Source organism: Vanellus vanellus, assembly GCF_965231255.1.
Source record: "Vanellus vanellus genome assembly, chromosome: 4".
Lineage (NCBI taxonomy): Eukaryota > Metazoa > Chordata > Aves > Charadriiformes > Charadriidae > Vanellus > Vanellus vanellus.
This window is the reverse complement of record NC_138909.1, coordinates 15,585,144-15,608,041: the sequence shown is the minus strand read 5'-3', so window position 1 is coordinate 15,608,041 and position 22,898 is coordinate 15,585,144. Positions and strand designations below refer to the sequence as shown.

General features: G+C 40.2%; 1 protein-coding gene across 2 annotated transcripts; it reads right to left on the bottom strand.

Annotated features, from left to right (window-relative positions):
- Positions 1-1,325: 1,325 nt before the first annotated feature.
- On the bottom strand, positions 1,326-8,296 carry LSM6 (LSM6 homolog, U6 small nuclear RNA and mRNA degradation associated). Of its 2 annotated transcripts, none has more exons than XM_082482939.1 (4): positions 8,242-8,296; positions 6,700-6,812; positions 3,078-3,191; positions 1,326-1,589 (listed from the first exon to the last, which is right to left on the bottom strand). In XM_082482939.1, the coding sequence occupies exons 2-4, from the start codon at positions 6,791-6,793 to the stop codon at positions 1,555-1,557; spliced, it is 243 nt and encodes an 80-aa protein (XP_082339065.1). In that variant the 5' UTR covers positions 6,794-6,812; positions 8,242-8,296; the 3' UTR covers positions 1,326-1,554. The 2 variants fall into 2 exon arrangements, with proteins under 2 accessions (XP_082339065.1, XP_082339066.1); XM_082482940.1 differs by lacking the exon at positions 8,242-8,296 and adding an exon at positions 8,092-8,193.
- Between the last annotated feature and the right edge of the window lie 14,602 nt (positions 8,297-22,898).

The window sequence follows — 22,898 nt, the reverse complement described above, 5'->3', positions numbered from 1 at the left end:
TGATAGCAAAATAATTTAGAATTATTTCTTGAACTTAGAAAAAAATATATATTAAAAATTTGTGACCCACATTCTCTGCCTTGAAAAACGGAAATGTTACTATGCCCTACTTGCATTACAGCTACTGGTACTTGGGAAGATTGGGGCCAATGTTGCATTCACACAATTGTCTTCTCTTCATCCATCTTCAACTAGAAGTATTTTTGTTCCTGGAGGCACTATAAACTGCCCAAAGAATAAAGCATGGCTTCAGAAAACTCATTTAAAAAAGAAATGGCTAAATAACCTCACCATGAGGTACATTACCCTAACTTACAACTTTCTTTGAGGAACAAGAAAACATTCTGAGTATCTGGATAAGTGCAGTAACACTCAAGACTGATAAATATCTGAATGTTCAGGGTTTTTTTTTTTTTTCTTGGCTGACTGCATGCAAAAGGAGAAAAGATATTTTATAAATTGCTGTAAGTATCCATGTAAAACTGAGATGGATTTACTCAAAGGCTTTGACTATCTGGGAGCATTGTTGCGAAATATAAACTAACAAGTTCTGACTCCACTGCCTGCACAGAAGTTCCCCCTCCCTAATGCACACCTAATATTATAAGCTTAATGTATTTGTTCTCATTTCTGGCTAGCACATAAAGACAGAGAATATATAGATGGTACTAGGTTGGGGGGGAGCAGATGGGAGAAAGAGTGAATTGTGTGAAGAGGATACATATGGCATGCTTACAAAAGCTTTTAGATTCCTAGTCTGTTTTTAGGAGTAGCTTCAGATATTGGTTAAAACTGCTTTTTATTGAAGAAGTCTATCATGTTTGGTAGAGGTGCAGGGAAAAACAGTAACTGCAAGCTGAGGTAGGGTGGGCGGCACAGAGGCAGGGGGTGAAGCAGCTACTAGCTGCATTGGCATACCAACTGAGAGCCTTTCACCTGTGACTGACTTCCTCCGCTGGCACAGAGCTTTCTTTGCACCCTTAGGGCTTTTCTTCCATCTGATTCAATTCTTTCCCCACCCCTAACTGTTGAAGTGTCACTGTTACATCCCTTGATTCAATCCACAATTCAAGATTTTTTTGGACAGCTGAACTCTTTACCCGATGACTCTTGCTAGACTGGCATTTAAAGCTGACCCTGTGTTTCCAAAAGGGACAGGTCATTGTAACCAAAACATTAGCATTTCCCTTCCCAACATCAGTAAAACTATTGCTTTGCCATCAATACAAGGCTGTGATTTGCAATTACTCCATGCCTGCTTACCTTCCAATCAGTATTTCTGTAACTGTTAGCATAATTAAATGAGCTGTTGTTTTGAATTAGACTTGCGGCACTATTACATGCTGCTCTTTTATTATTTTTTTTTACTGTACAGTGCACCAAAGCAATGCTTTGAAACAAAAACATTCAGGAAGTTTACACTGGTTTACATTTATTTAAAAAAAAATATTTAAACACTTGTGTATTTCACCTGTGGATTATTAACTACAAAGCAAATAGGGCTCATCACTTCGAAGAGGTTCACAAGTACAAAACAGCCTCCTTCTGGCATCTTCACATCCTCCTCTTCTGTGTGCTTATGTACAATACTGTGAAAAGGAGAAAGTGGCACACATAAGAGGGCCCTGGTAAATAATGTGCAGAAGCCTGTTTATGTAAAACATCTTATTTCCATGGCTTGTAAAACAACAGTGTAATGAATACCATTCAACATGAACAAAGTCACAAAACTTTTAAGTCCAGGTTTCAAGAAATACTATCAAATTTACACATTATGTATCACTTTGCTTCAGTATTTATCATATTCATAGCCAAGCTACACTCCAGCAGATGCAGGCTGAACAGAGGAAGAATGAGAGAGTTTCTAAGCAGCAGAATTAGGGGTGTAAGACACAAATGCTATGATCTTTAAACAAAAGCTGGAAATCCCAAGCACTTCAGGCAAAACTAACAATTACCTGTGAAGCAGCAGAATCTTCCACCTGCGTGGCTGGTGATATCCCCAGAACGGATCCAGTCACAACATAAAACTGCATGGTGCTCCTTTACCTGGGTTGTCTTAAGTTCTCTGCTCAGACTGTTCTTCAGCCTCCTGCCTTTCACTCATTTGTTTTAACTTTTATAATAGATTATTTCCATAACTGATTCTCCAGCTGCAATGTCACTGCACTCCTTGGCATAATAATCCAGATTCCTTGCAAAAAGCATTTGGCCTCATTCAAGGATTATTTCTCCTCCCAAAAACACTCCTTCACACTGCTGCCACATTCTCTGTGACTCTTTTTGTAACATGGGACTCAGTTCTCATTTTTTTTTTATTCCCTCCCTCTTTCCTGTCCTCCCTTTTCTTCTCAAGTAACTTGGCCAAACCCTGCTTCATTTACCTTCTCTACAAGTCTCTTTGCATCTCCCTTGTGAACCTTTTCTATTTTTAGATATTCTTCTCCCTGGCATGTCGTGCTACTACAGCCTAACTGATACTGCAGAATCAGTGTGCTGAATCAGTCCCAGGAGCCTGGGATTGTCCTTGAAGTGCACTAAAGTCCACCTACTGCACTGGGATGTTCAATAGTAAAGGACAAGTGATTTTCACTGGTGGCAAAATCTTTACTCATAAAGATGAAAACAGCCTCCAGTACTAATGAACAGCATTCATTCAGGTCTGGACAATGGCATCACAAGAAAAGTATTACAATGTCATCAATATCTGTACTGTAGCATAAATTTATGCAGTAGTTTGCCTAACAAAACACAAACTTCTATGGAGCAGAGGTCATCTAAGCAGACATTAAGTGCAAAAGAGTAAAAAAATAAAAAATGAGTAAGAAATAAGCTGTAAGGAAGGCTAGAAAAGAGCATGCTTCTCTAAATGAACTTCAAGTTCAGAGGCAAAAAAGGCCACAGGAATGCAGAAAAGCACAGACACTGAAAAGTGAAACTGTAAAAAGGTTTCTAAGAAAACCTAAAATGAGTATTCTTACAGGCAGCTTGCTTACACCTCAGCCATTCTTCCAATTCAGAAGTAAATATCAAAACACAATCTTCTCATGAGCAATAACATAAGGAGGAGGAGTTACCATTATTTCCTCGGATAAATGCGTCCCCATACTTGTTCTTTAATTGTCCATTTACATATTCTTCGGTCTGTTCGAGAGCTATATTCATATACCCATCCAGGCAAGCCAGGACACCTGAAGACAGTGACAGTTTAAAAGTGAATTTTTTTTAAACTTATTTTAAAATAAACAAAAATGCATTGTTTGAGTAGTACTGGAAAAAAAAAAATCTTCATAAAAAACTAAAAGCCCAAGCTTGGCCAAATGAGTCAGTAGATCCGAGTGTTCTTCAAAGAATGAAGCTGGGAGTGAGGAACTCTAGTAGCAACTTTATCAGTTGATGTAAGAGTGGGGGGGAAAAAAAAAAAAAAAAAAAGTCAGTAAGGCATGACTTTCAAAAGCTTGACAATTTCCACTTTGAAAGTTGAAGTTGTCCCTTCTCACTTGTGTTTTAAGCCATGCACCTGAAAAGAATGTGTGATATTAAGTGTAACTGGACAACCTAAAGACAAGGCTATGTAAATAGTTTTCATCAAATCTTGTGAAGGATATAGCTGATTTAAACATGAAAAAGTGTCTATGGTGTCCTGTATTATCTTCATGCTTACAGATCTAGAAGAACATTGGCTGCAAGTCTCTGTTTTGGTGTAAACAAAATTCTACACCATTTTTAATGGGGAAAGGGTTTTTCAAATAACGCTGAAATCTTCCCACAAAAATAAAATTACACTGCTTAATTAATGCAATGCAAGAAAAAAAATCTCTGCCATTTGTAATATGAGGTGTTCTTTTGATCGGGAAAATATGCATTGGAGTAGCACTGACTTTAGACAAGTTTTTATGTTCTTACTTCTCATACTCCCTGTTGAAGGCTGTACCTTGTTCACTCAATACTTCCTACATGCTGGCAGCATTTTTTCATTCAAAATCACTCCTCAGTGTCTGCACCCACCCTTATGGTCAGAACCATGGCCGTCTACAAATTTAACAGGCCCGATCAACAAACAGATTATTTATGTAAGGAACTGAATGTGGGGATTAACAGATGTAAAGAATTGCTCAGAGAATGCAATCTGATTTGTTAATCATGCACAAAACTAGCTGTATTAATTATCTGTCTTGCATGTGTGTTTTCCTGAATTCATCCTTGCACACGCAGACAATACTACTAAAATATTTTTCCCTCTGTTTGAAAAACACTTAATTTATCTACCTGGCATTAAAACTCAAAATACAGTGTATTAGCTGTACTTGGGGAGGGGGAGAAAACTCCAGTCTGAGAATCCTCCTTGAGGACGTGCTCCCATTTTTCAGAAGAGTTGCTGAAATCTATTAAGTAATTAGGAATTCAAGTTCTCCCGCCAGCCTGTAATGGTTTGAGGATTATTATTTTCCTTTATGTCTCTCCTTCCTCTGTTTCCACACACGTAGGAAAAACTGACTGCTCACAAAGTGTTATTAAATGCACCAAAACCCTCAAACCCAACAAAAGTCAGAACTCTTTCTCACTACAGTAATCATGAGCATTACATGTAACAATAGAAAACAAAAAAAAAACCCCACGTTTGTCCACCGTTAAAATTGGACTGTGTGGATTTTCTTAAACTACCACTCAGTAGGCCATAAATGTGGTATTTTCACACTCTTGTTTCTTGAGTGTATTTATGGTTGTTTCATTCTCTTGCTCCTTTTCTTTGTCTTTACCGCCACTAATGGCATTAAATATTGTCACTGCCCATCCTGGCTAGCATTTTCTCTGTTTTATCTACATGTAGAGATGTTTTAATGTACATATCCATCTCTACACACAGAAATCATACATATTAATTTATTAGTGATTACTTTCCCAGGGCTTCTTCCCTTAGACGTGCGCAGTACTTGGCAGCGAATCAAGTCATTTTACAGTTCCACATCAACACTTGTATTAGGCTACATTTGTGCACACAGTGGCTCGGAGGGTGGAGGTACAGATATAAAATTAGCAACACGGCCTAGAAGGAAAATATAGACAGATCTGTAACAAAAGCCTGAGATGCTGGCTTTTTTAATGTTTGGCTTTTACAAATGTTGGTCAAATTTCTTCAGAAAACAGAGTGCATGTTTTTCAAATGAGAACAGCGTACAGGTTTTTAACTGCAGGATCACGTCAAGTGGGAAGGAAGGACAGTAGAAGGAAATAAGGAAGGGAGGGGAAAAAATACCAGTGTTCAAAGGAATTATGGTTCAATTCCTGGTAGGTCTGACCGTAGGCATGTTAAACTAGCTTTGTTGAGGTTAAAGTTGAGTAGTTTATCTGCAGCAGTTACAAATGCATCTTACCAAGCAGAAGGTACCAGTGTTCTCAAAGAAAACAGAAAGTGCATCCAAAAACCAAATCTGGTTTGGCCCTGCCTTGTGTGTACCTTTAGGTAAATGATGACTTGCTTTAATTGACTTTAATGAGCTGTCGCTACATTCTCCTGCAAGAAAGAATTTACAGATGCCAAATACCAATGAGAAGGAAGCAGTGAAGTTTTTAAGCCACCAACCTCACCTGAAGTGATCAGACAATGTGGTTCTCAAAGAAACAACAGAATGCAAATTTTGTAAACTGAAAGACACTAAAGAGGAACAGGAAGGGATAAGAAGGCACTGCTTGCTCTGACAGTGAACAATAACAATTTAAATCTGTCATAATATAAAGATTCCTTGTCACAGCACAAACAAGTCTCCTCTCACAAGTGCTAAGCTCAGTCAATTGAATTAAACCTATCTGAAGCAGTGATCTGTAGCAGAACCACAATGTTTATGTTGTTCCAGAATAAAATGTCTAAGTTGTGCGCAATAGGAGATACACGATAGTTTTAATTAAGTTTGGATGCTACTAAGAAAATTGGATAGGCCCATAGTCTCCTCCTAACTAGCGTAGGTCCAGGATATTTCACTGAACAGAGGAGTTTAATTTAATAGTTAAAAACCCCTATGATCCTACATACAGTGCATGAAGGTATACAGACAGGCTGAAGAATATACCTAGAGAGAATAAAACTGCTGGGACTGTATTAAAATGAACTGGGCATATAGCAGCAAAAGCAACACTGAGCCTTCTCCTGTATATCTGTGAGTCTTGATCCAAGATGTGTCTAGGCAGTCATTCAACCAAGAATGTAAATAATTCTTTCATCCCTCGTGTTATTGTAGGCTTATGACTGATAGCACAGTTTACTGTTTGAAGACTTTCTGGACCAAGGTCTATACTAGGAACTGGAGAACAGGAAGGTGAAGAAAAGGGTAGTTCTAAGGGTTGGTATCGGAGCACTGAAAAGGGGACTGCCTGGCCATTTCAGGAATTGTAATTCCAGCCAATCCTTACAAATATCAGTTTAGAAACTCAGAATTATCCCAAGACTCCAGTCTAACCACCTGTGACTAAGGACGTTAATGATTCATAAAGTAATTTTAATCTCTAAAATCACTGTTAATCTCCTTTTCATCAGTTTCTCCAGAGTTGATTTTCTATTTTTGACGTCACCACTCTGAGATCTATATTCACATACTCCAAGATTCTGGGTTGACCCTGTTTTGCTTTTCAAAAGTAATGCATCTGTTCCAGCCTTCCCAAACAATTACTTTACTCAGAGTGTGAGACAAATGGAAAACTTACCTCGATAATCAACTCCAGAATTTAATTTTACGACAACTGGCCTTCCAATGATTTGTTTTAGGAAGTCACTAGGGGTTTGCTTCCGTAAACTCATCTTGATCTTCTCTGGCAAGCTGGGAAGAGAAGTGAGAAAAAACACTTGGACAAGCAACGCGCTCACATATGGTCTTTAAACACTCAGTACAGACAGGCAGTCCCTTGACTCTTAGTACTTCCAGTAGGAGAAAATATCGGAGATCAAAGCAAAACCTTAAGGGTGGAGGTGGAAAGGTAGACCTCCTAGAGCCACAGCATTAAACTTTCCTTTTGGCATTTTTATAACATCTGAAATTATTAATAAAGAATCCTTGTTTCCCACACTGTGCATCTTGTAAAACTTCCAACAGAGCCAAAGGCCTCATCATCTGTCTAACACTTTGCTAAAATGGTTTTGCTAAAATGGTTTTACTAAAATTAGAGCTAAACCATAATAAGTGGTTTGTATCTTTAGGAGGTGGATACAGAAGCCGGTACATCTTCTATACATGGAATTTTGTGCCGGAGCAGCAAAAGAAGGATTTTTTGATCTCTGCTCACAAATGTATTAAGAAGAAATTCTTTAAGGATGGTGAGACAGTGGAACAGGTTGCCCAGAGAAGCTGTGGATGCCCCATTCCTGGAGGGGTTCATGGCCAGCTTGGATGGGGCTTTGAGCAACCTGGTCTGGTGGGAGGTGTCCCTGCCCATGGCAGGGGGGTTGGAACTTGATGATCTTCAAGGTCCCTTCCAACCTAAACCATTCTATGACTCTCTGAAATACGAGCAAAGAATAAATTTGAAAGGGTGCGTTCAAATGGATCGGTTAAGTTAGACTAAGCTTAGCATTAAGGCTTGTGATTAAGTTGTACAGAGACCTGAAAACATGCTATGATTTAAAAACTCATGGTTTGGTACAAGACCCTCGCTCAGTCAGTATTGCTCAACTTCTGCTTTAATGCCACTTTAAGTTAACAGCTGTTCTTCATTTTAAGTCAACGGTAGGAAACAGCAGTAATGCTGACACCCAGTCCAGTGTTAATTTTTTTCTTTTTTTTTTTTTAATTTTTTTGGGGTTGCTTTCTGTGGCAAACGGCGAGAAGCCGTTCCAGCCATGCCAGTCCCCTCACCGCTTCTCCCACCGCCATACGCCTCACGGTGTCACGGGCCCTACCGGTACCGGTAGCGTAAACACTTTACAGCTCAACCTTTCCCGGAATTAAAAAAAATAATTAAAAAAAAAGTTTTTGAACCCCCGGTGTTACCCCACCGCCCCGGGCTGCTCACCCGCCCTCCGGACGGTTAAAAAAAAAAAGAAGCAGCGGCTGCAACGGACACCACTAACGGCCACGCACGCGGCGCCGCCGTTACACGCACCTCACAGGAGCTCCCCGCCCACACAACCGGGCCGACCCATCTTCCCGCCACGGGGGGCGCGGCGGGTCAGGCGCCGCTGGGGGTCCCGCCACGGGCCCTCCGGCGGCGCCTGTCCCCCCGCCCCCCCTCCCGAGCCCGGCCCGTACTCACCCGCCGCCGCCTGCGCCCCTTCCCGCCGCGCTCCCGCCCCGTCAGCACCGCCCCGCTACGGCGCCTCGGCAGGGCCAAACCGCGCCGGGGAGCGAGAAAGCGCGGGGCGGGGCCTGTGGGCGGACAGAGGCGGCCGCCGTCCGCCTTCGCTAAGCCGGCCACCCGCAAGGTGAGGTTTCAGCTCCCGGTGTGTGGCGTTTCTCGGGCCCCGAATCCGAGTTTTCCACCCGGGTCCGTGTTTTTTGGGTGAGTGCCTTCATGGCGGCTGTGAGAGGCCGCGAGCCCCGGCTGACTTGGTGCTGAGTAAAAGTGCTCTCGATTTCTCACATAATTCCCCCAAAGCCCGTCAGGCTGTGCTGCCAGGGGTTCACCCGTGGGACCCTACATTGGCTAAACTCCCAATTTCTTGAGATGCATTTTTTTATGGCTTGCTTACGCTTACACCTCAAATAACGCCCCATTGATTTTTTAGGGAAAAATTATATGGTCCAGTATATTAGGGACATGGTTTAGTGGTGGTTTTGGCAGTGTTAGGTTAATGGTTGGACTTGATGATCTTAAAGGTCCCTTCCAACCTAGACAGCTCCATGATTCTATGTAATTATATTCTACTATAACGAGATCCTATTAATTCCAAAATGGGCCTTATCAGAGAAGTAAGTGAGCACCTCGCAGATCTCGGTGTAGATGTCCCTACCAGAGCTGAATAGGAAGGTGTTGCTCGGTTCGTTTTACAGATGAATTAGTGAACGTAGAAGCTAAGAGGTTTTTTTTCCAAATGTCGCCTGGAAAGAACACCGCACAAGAAGCTGAACTTTTGTCTTCTGCTTCTTCCCATCTTCTCTCTCATCTTTTCCCCTTTTCCTCAGCTATCTCCTAACGTCTGGAAAATACTTTTTTTTTTTTTTAAAGGGATTTAGTACTGTGACAGGAGTTAATCAGCTGTGAAAGCTTCTGGACTGGATTTTTTTTATTCTTCCATTATTGATTCAGTGTCTTGGTGAAACTCTTAATTCTTGTGATATGAAGAAAGCATACTATGGCTTTTCAGAACACGGATTTGTATTGTCTCTTCCTTCCAGAGTTGTTTATCTTCTCTGTTTGAACATGTACCCAGTAACGTGTTCTCCCCCAAAGCTCAGGCTAAAAGAGGCTTTAAGAGGCGAGGTCTGCAAACCTGACCTAGTTCACCTGGCTGTCCCAGAGTTCAAGCTCAGGCATGGCCAGGGAAGTTGGGCCCCGTTGTGCCCATGTTTCCAGGCAACCATCATGTTAATCAGGAGCATCCAACTGTGCTTGATTATATCTAGTACTTGAAGCAGAAAAGGAACGTAAAATAGTTACTCCGGGGAGCAGGCTTGCAAAGTTTTATTTGGCTGCCTGGCTTCAGTGCGTAGGTACTTTGATAAGGGAGTATGCTGGTTTTCGTTGTTACCAATTTCCGTGATAAAGACAGGGCAAGTAGATTTTTCATGCCTGGGCTGATTAATTTTTGTGACAATTTTTTGAGTCCAACTAAGGATATTTTATGGTTTGGGAGCCTTTCTCTTATGTGTTTGTCTTTATAGCCCCTCTCTCTTTTTTTGCTAGCCATCAGAACCTGCTGAGCTATTTTGCCTTCTGTTCAATAGGCTGCTTTCTAGCTAGCCGAGGCATGTATTTAGTTCCAGTTTTTATGTGTGTGGATGCTTCAGTTTGATGTCAGTCAACAAAATCCTTCAACTTTTCTGCCTCATACCCTGTTAACCTCACAAGCACATCTATTTGGAATCACAGGCATTGAGATTGGCAAGTTTTGTATCCTTAGCTCCCCTCTTTCATGGTTTGAGGCCCAGTCATGAGCCCAAATCTTAGGTAATTTTCCTTGGTTTGCCACAGGTCTCAAAGCAATCTCACATGCTGTTCCTAGTGGCAAATTAACTTTTCATGCAGGAAGGCATATGTTGCTGAGTTCTTTGGTGTAGCGCAATTCGCACCTGGGAAGACAGTTCCCATCTTGTACATTCAGGAAGATTATGTCATCACATCTGTTATTGGGGAACCTAAAGAATGTGTTATTTCCTGAGTCAAAAAGCCCCAATGACCACAGGAAGGTGGTCTTCAAAGCATTTCAGTAATTCACATTGTCTGTTTGTTTATCATCTAGATGAAAAAGGATTTTGATCTAAAACGTCACATACTTTGCTACCAGTAGATTCTTTTAAATACTGCATTGCTTTATCCTCTCATAGTGTACTATGGCAGAGCTTTTCCAGCTGTATAACTCATGGAAATCAGCGAGATGCTGCCCTTGCATTTGAATCAAGATGAACTTGAAAGGTGAACATTGTAAGTGGTAGAAATTATTTATAATTTGGTAATAAAAGTTTATGTCTAACACTTCAAATTTCATACATCTGCTATGTGCTGGCCTTGAGATATAGAACAATTGTGATTGCCTTTACATTTGGCCTTAGATGAAAGGTCATAAATTACAATGATAGAGTTCGTAGTCGTTCCCAGCTCAGAAAATTTCCATATTAACATCTTCACCTCAAACATAAATGGTTACAAAGTTACAAAGAAAAGAGTTGTGTTGGCCTTTTGTCAACTGAACTTAATGATGGAAGCCGGTGTATCATATACTATTGCTGACTCTTAAACATAAAGCATTGCAGAATCCTTGTTCAGAGGACCTAATTAAAAGTCTACAGTTAACTTTAAAAATGAAATGGGATTTGACAGTCTCTATCTCTCTCTTCAATGCAATAAAACCTACTTCAAAGTTAGGAAGGTTTTCCTCTCCCAGCTACTTGAAATAAGAGCATTTCCACAGAATGTGTTAAAAGGAGTGTCCAGTTTTTCTATTTGTTGTGAAGTGCACACAATTTATGCAAGTTAAATGCAGAAGAACAACAATCCAGATGACAAAAGAATGTCTGTGGCAGATTTTTAATTCAGTCTAAATAATCCCTGGCTAAAACCAGTAGATGAAAAAAAGATGACATATTAATCAGTCCTCACCTGAAAATTGTGTCAGAGAGGACAAACCCATTCCAGCTGCAATCACAGCATTCGCCATGATTTTAACAATCAACTTAGGTGCCGCCTTAAATTAGAAAGAAAAGAGGAAAAAAAAAAGGGGGGGGGGGGGGGGGGGGGGGGGGAGGAAGGTTTGAAAATTACACAGTACAATAAGAGGCCAGAATGAGTTCCAAATCCAGGGAAACTTTTCTTGTTCAGAGCCTCTGAGAGGGTTGGGACAGAAGGAGATGTTGGCCTCCGTGAACTAGTGTTGAGGTGGAAAAGCTTTGCAATTCAAGATTAGCACTCTTATTGCAGGGTTTCCTGCGGGCCCTGGAGTAAACATGATATTACATTTCTGGAGTTTGAGAGGTGGAAGGTGGGGTTCTGCTCTCACTGAAGCTTGTGGAAGTTTTGCTAATTACTTCTCTGTACTAAGGATTCCTCTAAAAATTATTGAAAATACCCCTGAAATCTCAAAACAAATCCATCTTGATGAGCTGGTATGAAAAAGATAACTGTTAGACTGATAGTTGTCACAGCTTGTTTTTAGAAACTTCTCAACTGTGGATCCTGGCTGCTGACTGAATCCAAAACTGCTCCAGTGGACTCAGGATAAGACTCCTAGGTGCAGATCCTTTCCATCCACTTTGGATCAAGAAAGGACCATACATGCTTTCTCCACAGCTATCCCACGGGATTCCTAAGGCAGAACTGCACATGTTGATGGCTTGTGCTGCTCAGCCTCATGACAAGAAAGCTTTTGCAACCCAAGTAGCTTGTCTGTCCTGAAATAACTCCTGTGCCAGAAGAGTGGGGACTAGCTTCCCTGTCATTGCTGTGGCCCCCCAGGCTGTATTCTTTTAGCAAGCTAGTGGGTATGATTTGCTGAGAGCTCTGTGTCTCGCTTTGCATTGTCAGAGGCTGTGCTGTGTGCAGAGAATAGATCAGTGCCAGATTTGCACTTTGGTACAGGACTGCTGAAGCTGACCTCGCGACTCTCTTGAAGTTGGCATAACCTCCATGCTCTCCGTCCCTTTTTTTTTTCCTTCTGGGCTGTGTTCTTTCACTATGATTTGTGCTTCTTAGACGTCATCTTCTGATGTCCTGAGGGTGAGGAATTGGACATTGAAGGGTGCAGGAAGAACCAACAGAAAGTAAGTGTTAGGATGTCCCTCCTTTTCCTCCTCAGCAAACTTCCTGGTAAACAGAGAGCTGTCAGCAGGTCTTCAGGGAGTTGGGGAGAATAATGTGAGAACTCAACCTGAGGCTTTCTCTCTGTCTCCTAGACTTTCAGGTCTGTAGATAAGAAAGAAAAGATCCCCAGAAGCTTTCAGAGTTCGCTTAACTCCCTCTGAGTTCCTGGGAGTCTTCTCCTTGGCTTCTCCAAGGGACAAGCTTTAAGAGGTTTGACAGCCCCCTTTGCTTGCATTTGGATGGGAGAGTTCAAGCCTAAATGAAGGCTTAGTTATCCAACATTATTTCCCATGCTATGCTAAGATTCTCAGAACTGCTGATTCCCAGCCATGTTCTCAATTAAAAAGTTAATGCATTTTTAAATTGGACCTTAATCAAAAAAAATATTGGGTTCGTGGTACAGATTTCTGGATAGAAGGAACAGGTTGCCCAGAGAGGTTGTGGAGGCCCCATCCCTGGAGGTGTTCATGGCCAGGTTGGATGGGGCTTTGAGCAACCTGGTCTAGTGGAAGGTGTCCCTACCTACAGCAGGGGGGTTGGAACTAGATGATCTTTAAGGTCCTTTCCAATCCAAACCATTCTGTGAAGAGCCTAATAAAATTCTGTCTTCTTCAAGTTCTTACATTATGCTCAGCACCTTGGGATGTTCATGTCTTCCTGTATAGATTAAGCAACGTGTTTGCCTTTTGTCACATGTTTGTCTCTCCTATAGCTTAACAGATCACATGAAATTTGTGCTTTCTGTTACATTAAGTAAAAGCTGGAAGCTCCACTTGATTCTTTTCCACAACACTTAGCTAGATTCTATCCAAAATGTGATGAAATTGGACACAGCATTTTGTGTTTAGACTTTCTAAAATATTGACATCAAAGAAACAGGTTTTCTATTTTGTTCCAGTGTGGAATATCAATTCCAGGTGACATTTCAATGTAAACTTTTCCATAGCCAGATCGATGATGCTAATTCAGTATTTCAGGTTGAAAACTCTGGTGTGAAGTTTAAGCACAGACACAGGCTGAAGTGCTTAATTTAAATTGACCTGTTGGTACAGAGCATCTGCAAGGTTAGTTCCCAGCTCCCCAGAAATGCTTCTGACACAGACCTGGGGACAGGAAGTAAACATGAGGCAGCTCTAATTTGTAGTGGGATAAAAACAATCCATACCTTGTTCTGAAATTCAGTGAAGAAGGAAGATTACAAAATTGTTCGGCCACCCTTCTGTCCCTTTCTGACCCTTTCCACTTAAGGATCCAGCTGATGCTCTGGGGAAGAAGTATCATCTGACTCATAGGGCAGATAAGTCTCTTTTTGGGAACTGACTGGATCTACTGTCACCTGACTTCTTCCGGCCTCTCAGCCCAGTTTTTCCATTTACCTGACCCTCCACGGGTATTTCATGTATGGGGAAAATGTGTGTTTCCCTGTCCTCAGAAAAAGCCTGAGAGCCTTTCCATGGATTTCAGCAAGCAGCAGATTAGGGATCAAGCCTAAAATAAATTGAGTGGGTTTTTTTTCCATCCACACATTTCAGTCTTCCAGAAATTGTAAGACATAAGCCTGAACCCAGCAGTGCTACTTTACTGTAAGGAGCAGCAAGAGTTTAAGTAATAGTTGTAATAGTAGCAAATGGAGTTTTATTGACACAGACCACAACATTATATAAAAAAGAAGGGTAGATAACTCTCTGAAATTCAAAGCATTTGCTGACACATACCAAGAAAGAATACTGGAAAATGCAGACATGAAAAAAGAGATCAAGGTTTCAAGCCCTGGACTTGCAAACCTTTGGTTTTGTTGCATTGTATATATGTGTAGAATATGTGGAACCTCCTTAGACATTACTGGAATGCAAATAAAGAACTAATAATCAAATGTTAGAGAGAAAATAAGTATGCAGTGATGATTCAGTTTGTCTGTGTGAGGAGCACTTTCCTGGGTATTAGCCAGACTGAAAGGCACATGTGGAGGCTACCAAGTCAATGTTTGCTCTGCTGATAGGTGTCACTGTTGTGAGGATACTGGAAATTGGCAAAAATTATGGTGTTTGTTGTAACTCAGAATACCTGGGTTCTCATATGCCCCTACCAGAGGTTTCCAGGGTGACTTTGGGTGAATCACATCCTCAGTGGCTCAGTTCCCACATTCAATTAACAGAAATTTGATTAGGCAGAAGAAGCTCTTTTTATTAGTATAAATTATTTTTGAAGTGGTAGGAAAATAGGGAAGATATATCCAGAAAAATCTCAAATATTCCAGTTTCAGTAATTTTAAAGATAAATATTTAATCTACTGTTAATCCAGGAAGTTAAACAATTAAGTATTTAAAATAATGGAGATCGTGGTTTAATCACTCTGTTCTTTCTGTGCCTTCACTAGCTGGAGAGCTCAATTTCTTTAGAAATAAGATGTGATTTAATGTCAATGTTAAGTCACTCCTAGAGCATTTGTGAGATGGTATTTGCCAGTGGCCCCAATTCTTGGCTACTGACTACAGAATCATTATTTCTGAGGTTAAGGGAACAAAATGGAATGTGATTATTTTGTAATGTAACAACAAAAATAGGTAAAATCAAAAGGGAGCACTAGAAACTCTATATGCAAAATAAACAGTTTTGTTAGGAATTTAAAAAAAAGCATAAATTTTCATATTAAGTCAGAAGTTAATTTTTAACGGAGTACATTATGCATCTCTCTTGCCTTTTAAACTTTATTATAATTTTAGTGGATACACTAGTGAAAATAAGGATGCTGTCTATAAATATAGATCTGTCAATATGGTGTGGCTGCCTGTGACCCAGTCCCCAGGGCTTGCAGTTTCAGAGGTAGCAAAAACCTCAAACATAATGTTCAGATCTGTTTCCCTGGTGTTCACACATGCAAGAAAATACTCCTATATACTTTATTCTTGACTGCTTTTACAATAAAAAAATGTATTACTGGAAAAATTATATAAAACAATATTGAAGGTTATGTACTAACTCTTCTAGATCTGTGCTAACAGGTATGAATGAATATTATCTTGAGGGGAACGATGCAGGGCAACTGACTCACTGTTCCGTGGTCCATTTTTCAGCTTTCAGGCGAGATTGCCATCTGTGCTATCAGTGCAGCTCCACTAGTCCTAGGAATTGTAGGAGCTTTAGGGCAAAACCAACACCCATGTTTTCTCACTCACCTAATCCTACCTAGAAAATTTAGAGGGCAGTAGCATAAAGTGCCTGTAGCAATCCAGACAGCCTGTCATTAAAAAATGCACCCTTGCTGCTGCCGGTGGACCTGCATGGATGTTGAAAACAATGGAGAATGCTAAGAAACCACTCATCATAGACAAGACTTGTGACTGTGAAACTGAAAAGGTTTGAAAGGCTCTTCTTAGGAGAAGAGAGATGATACAAAAGCCTGATCAGTAGTCCTTGCAGGCTTTTGTGGCTAGGAAGGTGTTGGCAACATTGCTGTAAAATGGGTTATAAATCCTTATGGCTTGGATCATTAAAGAACTACGTCTCTCATTACTTCGCTCTGCTCTGATCTACATAAACAGAGGACTTCATTCTACAGAGAAGAGGAAGAAAATCCCCTCTGCATTCAGGAGAAATTGGAAGGTGAAGAAGCAAGCTGTGTACATACCGTGCCTTGCTTTTCTTTGGTTTCTTGTTTCATTTCGCTTCCAGCTCCACTGAGTGAAACATGCTCTGGTTTCCTCCATGACATATGTAGAATACTCTGTTCTTGCCTCTTCAGATCATATCCGAACCGTGTCATCTCCTCAGCTATTAAATTTTTCCTATGCATTCACCTTCTCCATCCAAATCACAATTTTTTTTACTTTTTTTTTTTCATGGTTTTCACCTGTGTGCTTGGAACTGACACTACCAATTGATTTCACATAATGCACACAGCACAGCCTAAATATATATTTCTGTCTCTGGACGTAGGGTTCAGACATTAAAATCAATGCCTTGGAGGTGAAAGGCTTCATTGTCCATAAATAACTCTTGAGCCACTCATTTCAGCTCCTCAAACAGAGTATCAACAATGGAGTATGTCATTTGGAAGATGCAAATACATATGCTGTGCTTGCACGCTGAAGTTTCCTCAGCTGGAGGGAATTCTAATGGAAATGGGGAATAGCAGTGGATTAGTATTTTCATACAAAATGGACAAGGGGATTTATTTTTTTATAATGAAGAAATATCTTTGATAATTTTAGCCCATTAATGAATAATAAAGTAATGATCACATGCTGTGTGAACATTCAGGGCTGCCTCAGCAAACAATGCAAATTTCCAGTTTGAAATCAGCAAGTCAAGTATTGGACAGGCTGTTCTAGAGATGTAGGATCTGTTCTCACTTCTGTTGCTGAGCTGCTCTTAAATGTTAAGACAGGTCATCTCACCTCTCTGTGTCTCAGTTTCCCTTCTGTAAAACAAGAAGCACGATATATCTAAAGTGCTTTCAGATCAATGGATGAAAAGCTTTATGTAATAGCAAGGTATTATTAATATCCTAATGATGCCATGAGAGAAAATGATCAATAATTATTTATATTTTTCTTTGCTGTTTAGGAGGTATTTTTCCACTGTCTGTATTTTCTGAAGCCATATGCGTAACAGCTGAATGTTGTCACTTACTTGCAGAACATACAAGTTTTTTTGTATCTATATGATATAAAGATGAAAAACAGGTTAAATTCTGGTATGTCATTTCTCTCAAGGCTGGAGGGCCAAAGTCAAAGGGAAAATCTAGTGATTTACTGCATGAGCATTAATAAATTCTACAGGACTGTATATTCATACTTTACTCATAGTGGTTTTTAAGCTTGATTTTTTTTTTTTTAGGAATTGAAATAAAAAGGATTGCTTTCAAAAATTGCCCCACATTAAATAATCCATGTTTAAGAAATTGTGTATTTATTTTTCAAGTAACCTCATTACTACCAGACTACTTTTTTCTTTTGACAGTAAAGCAGAGTGCTTATCTTCCCTATTTTCATAATGAAAGCTCCCAAGCACAGGATACTGTGGCAGATTTACAGCCTGCGAGCAGCAGAACTGACAGGCATTTTAATATGAAAGGAGATATGATGTCTTTAATGTACAGTGATGTCACTTCTAACAAGGTAGAAGCCTGCTTTTTGCACTGCAATCACCATAAGAAGTGAAACCTGTCTGCTTCAGGAGTGACCTTTTAACCCAGGAAAAGGTCACAAATAATAGAAAAAAGACAGGACTCTGCTTACTCAGGTGGAAGGGCACACTGACGTTGGAGGAGCGAGGCTATTGTGGATGTGCATTATCTCCAGGAAGTTGAAGCTAGAAATAGTCTAGCTAGAGCTAACCTTGAGAACAGAAAAGGAAAGGATAATGAAAATCCTCAAGGGAGTGTTAAACTGAAAGCTAGATTGCCTGTTGACCACCTTTTTTCCTTTTTTCCAGCATTGATTGGACCTAATAACTTGAAAGTGATATTGACAGCAATATAGTCTACCATTAGCTGGACACATGATTATTTCACTGAGATAAAGGACAGCAACCCAGTACCAAAACTAGGTCTGTTGTTCTACATGAAGCCAATGAATTTACTACTTTGTCTAGGAAATATTTGCCAGCGATTTTAAAGGCTGATTTAACATGTGCATTTCTTAATGCATCTCAAGTCCCTTCTTAAATGTGCTTCCAGCTCCTGACTGAAAGATTTTACCACATCATTCTGAAGCTGCGCCATTCTTAAACCTGGTATACAAGAGCATAAGATAAAAAGGCCATAGAATGGCAAGAACTCTCAAGGTCCAATAGGTATCTTGTGTTAGCATTAGGCTGGTGACTTTGATTAAAGGCAGGAAATTAAAGTATGTGAGCACCTATATATATCTATATCTCTATTTATAGTTATATCTCGTCAAGAGATTCACTACCTGTAAAGTAAAACTCACGAAAAACAACTTTGAATATCATGCCTTTTGGTATTTTGGCAGTTTGATCTTGAAGGAATGTACTAAGGGATGAAAAGAGTAACGTAAGAAGTAATTATGTTGTTTTCTATTATCTTTGCAGGAATCTTACATTTAAAAGAAAATGCTTTTCAAGCAGGATCTGAACCATGACGTTCTCCTAGCTGGGGTGCCAGGGCACTGGAAGAGTAATATTCAGGTAAGACAAAACAAGGAGGAAATCACAATGTTGGCCAATGTGTAGTGTTATCCCCGAAAGGAAACAGTGATGTCAATCCAGCTGCATATCTGTGTGTCCTCCAAAATCAGAAATGATGGTTGACCTCATGAAGATGCCTGTAATATTCCACAGCTAGTCCTGTATTGTTTTGAATGTAATATTTATAAACAAGTATGTTCTTAGAGGTGACGTGATCGGTTTTAATTTACTTTGAAACAGCTGTCTCTCTTCATCCCTCTTCAAAATGGAAGAAAGAGAAACTGCAAATTCAAGTTTACATATAGAAATAATCAACTCACATTTCAGTAGAAAATGTCAGAAATCCTGGCAGTATCAGTGAATTCTTTTCCCCATTTTGAACCTGTTCTTCTGACAGCAAAGGAACATTCCAAAGATCAACCCTCTGTATTCTTGGAGATATGATAATTATATTTTCCAAAAAGTAAAAATACTGGGAAATGAGGTACGATGTGATACTGTTGTAGATCCATAGATCCCTGGGGGCGTTCGGGAGGGTGGGGTGTGTGTGGAATCAGATGCCATTAATGTAAATTAATGGTTTGAAAGGCCCTGTAACAGTTTTAAAAGATCCCGTGTCTGGAGACGAAAGCAGCTTGACAGACACAAGTTGTGAACTGCTTAACTTTCCATGCTACCTTATATCTGTCAATACATTGGTTATGGAGCTCTGCTGAGGCCAGTCTCAAAAGGCAGACTGTCACATTTCTCAAAAGATAAAACATCCCTAAGGGTACAAAGAATTCAGGGACACAAGCTGATAGACAGGAGCAGCACTGCAACTCTAACATTTTATGGCTAAGTTCAATGAGTGAGTCCTTAAACGGATAATTGAATTGATGAAAGGCTTACAGTTGCTCCGATTAAACTTGTTCTTTCTCCATATGTAAGACTCAGGATAGTTTAAGCAAAAATTGAAGAAGAAATTCAGGAGAGAGACATTCATAAGCACTTTGAAAATTTGTCTCACATGAAAAGCTTGCCATTTGTTAAGTCAGACGTGCCGTTTGTCCACACAAAGAATGCTGTTTCCCCGAGAAGTGTCATTTGCAACAGCCCTTTTTTTTCTAACTAAGGATTTCTAAATATTTTTAGAACATGTGTCACTGCGTCATGACTCATTCCCCTTACGATCCTTGGTATTTTTCCCATTTGTGATCGTGTAGCATCCCTGTGGCATATGCTCACCTGGGAAAGTACTGCTAGGGAAGAAATTAAGGGATTTTAGCTATTTTTAATGTCTCTTAGAAGGGAGAAATGTGGAAGAAGAGCCACATCAAAGCAACGTTTTTCAATCTGCTACATTACATCAACCAATCTCATTGTTTGCTCGTGCTTTCCATGCCGTATCCCTCTATTGTATCTTTGTTTATAACTGAATTGTAAACTGTCTGGGGAATGTGCTCTGCTTCTGCGTGTGCTTATACAGTGCCAAGTGCAAGAGAGTGATGGCCCGTGACTTGGATCATTAGGTGCTATGATAATATAGTTTTTAAATAAAGGCATGTTGGATCAGGAATTCATAAATTTCTTCTTTAAAAAGCCTTGGGTTTAAACCTATATCTGATTAGTAACTTGCTTTGTTGTCATTAGCTGCTTCTTTAGAAAACTCAAAAGGTAGTAATGTTCGTCACATATTCAGCAGGTATATGATGCCTTTCAGAGAATGAGGATTGTACCCTGAGATGGGTAACAAATCTCTGTGTGTTTAATAACATTTAGATGCCGTAGGGAAAGAACGCTTCCTTTAGGGGTGAATTTTATTTGCCTGTGAACGTCAGTATTGGTTCATTGATATTTGGTGCATGAAGTTCAACTCATCTGTTCACTCTGGCCATGATTCAGGCAAACATTTAGTGTCAGCGAGCACATATTGTATTGAAAGCTGTCAGTGAGGACACACGTACCTAGTTCAGGCATTCTGAAATGAATGAACTGGTTTGGACCTTATGCACCTCTGAAACAAAGCCTGTATTTGAGAGAAGTTTTTGATGTTTGAGTCCCATATAAGTAACTTAATATGTCTTACAAGTTATTTAAGACCTTGCTTGCATGCTTACACTCTCTCCCTAAATATATATATATATCTTGAGTATTCTGATAGGTTTTTCGGAGAAAAATAAATTTCATTCCGAGTTTATTTTTATTTATATGTATGTTTAGTGCAATTACATATTTACATTAGTCTCACAGTATAAGGTTCATGAATTAATATACCATGTGCTTGAATATGAGTATTAAATAAGGCTGGGTTATAACTGCATTTTTTTTTCTTTCCCCCAAACTGCTTTTGGATTTTTTCCATGCATGCAGCATCATTCACCATTCTGTTTAAATAACCAGATTGGTGGGGACGTTTGACTTTTTAAAGTACCTTCTCTTTATGGAGAATTAAAGGTCATAGCTGGAAAACCGGCCATCCGAGCTCAGTCATTTCTATGTATTTTGTTAATTTTTCCTGGTTAATGGTCCTTTCAAATTCAGATTGCATGGTTACTTCAGACTCGCATCAAATGCTCCTCAGAAATAGCAGCTCACAGTGGGAAAAGATAACTCATTTCCTTTAGCACTGTAGCTCTATCTGTGAACTATTGGCATCACATGAAGATTGATTAAAGTTCTGCAGACACCTAATGCAAAAAAAAACCAACAAAAAAATATTGCTCTCTTTGCCTGTTTCAAAGGGTAGCTACCTCAAATTCTAGCCGCTTGTCTCTGAGGTCTGAAACTGGCTGAGTCTGTTTATCAATTAGGGTTCCAGCGTTTAGAACAACATTCAGAGGATAATGGTAATGAGGGACCACAGGCATGGCTCCAGGGGAACATATTAGTATTAACCTCAATGCTAGGTCATGCACTATCCCTTTTAATGAGGGATGCTAGGGCTTCCCAGACAGGTGCATTTTGAGCTGAAGAGTAACATAACCTTTTCTACCTTATCATGTCAGGTGGCAAATTTAAACCACAGTGGACTGAAATATGCTTGCTCAGCACTATAGATAATTTAATTCCTCAGCCATCTTTCCTCTTTATCTCCTGTCGACATGCTCCAGACTATAAAACAATAATAGAAACCATGTTCAGATAAACATAAACGTTACGAAGGTGTACAGCAGGCTTTGTGCCCTTCCCCTTGTTCACCTCTGTGAACTTCAGAATGGGGTGCTATTGGTGAAGAGATAATGGATGAAGCTGGATACTGTGTGCACTGTGCTTTGGGGTCCACCTGTCTGTGTCTGACAGACTACCTTCAAAAGCCTCAGAAACCTTGCCCTACCTAACGTGCAAGCCCAAAGGCTTTTGGGGGGGGCAGTTGGTTGTGAATGGGGATATATGAGTTTGACCTAGTCCTTTTCTGCATGGTGTGCTTTCGCCAGTCTGTGCTCCCCTGGAGTTAAATATTATATGCATGTGTCCAGAAAATTACCTATTTAAGCTTATAATGAAAAGTTTTCTGGGAACCACCACCTTGTTATCGGTTCCACAATGGGCTCACTCATAAAATAAGCTTGAAATATACCCCATTTCTCTTCAGGTTTTAAAGAATAAAAATAGTTGATTCCATTGGCCATCAGTCAGGGACAGAATAGCTCAGATCTGAAAGTGCTGAATCCAAGTATCATTATTTATGGTTGGGAGGCAGCATGATTTAGTAAAATATGCTGCTTTCCCCAAGAGTTACATAAGAATTACCACTTTCATGCTGCTTTGTAATTTTGGATTAGCCACCTAAACACTTTGTGACTCAGCTTCCCCTTTTATGAAAAGGGCATAATGGAACTTACCCTAAGAAAATATATTGTCATTGTAAAGGGCTTGGAGGCAGCAACAGGGCCCCTTTGCTACACAGTAGCAGTGATCTTTGAGGCAGGACAGCAGAGAGATGCAGGTATATCAGTGTTGCCTGCTCTGCCAGGAAGGTGGAGACAAGCAAGTCTGTTGAGCAGCAGCCAAGGCTAAAATAGCTTGATGATGCCCGAGAGCCCTCGTAGCCACTGGGCTGTCCGGGCTACTGGCTTCTGCTGCCTCTGCTGTACTGGAAGGCCAACCAGATGTTGTGACCTGACACCAAGGAAAGGAAAGCCCTTTCCTAAGAGCTAACATCATTAGTGGGTATATCTAAAGGGGGATACTTGTTGCGACATTGATTTATGCAGTCTTTTAATCACATTAAAATAGGTGTAGCCTGTTACGTGTTTGCAGTAGAGTAAGCTTTTATGAGGCCGGACTAACAAATGAGCCCCTCTGCACCCTGAAATCATCCGAGT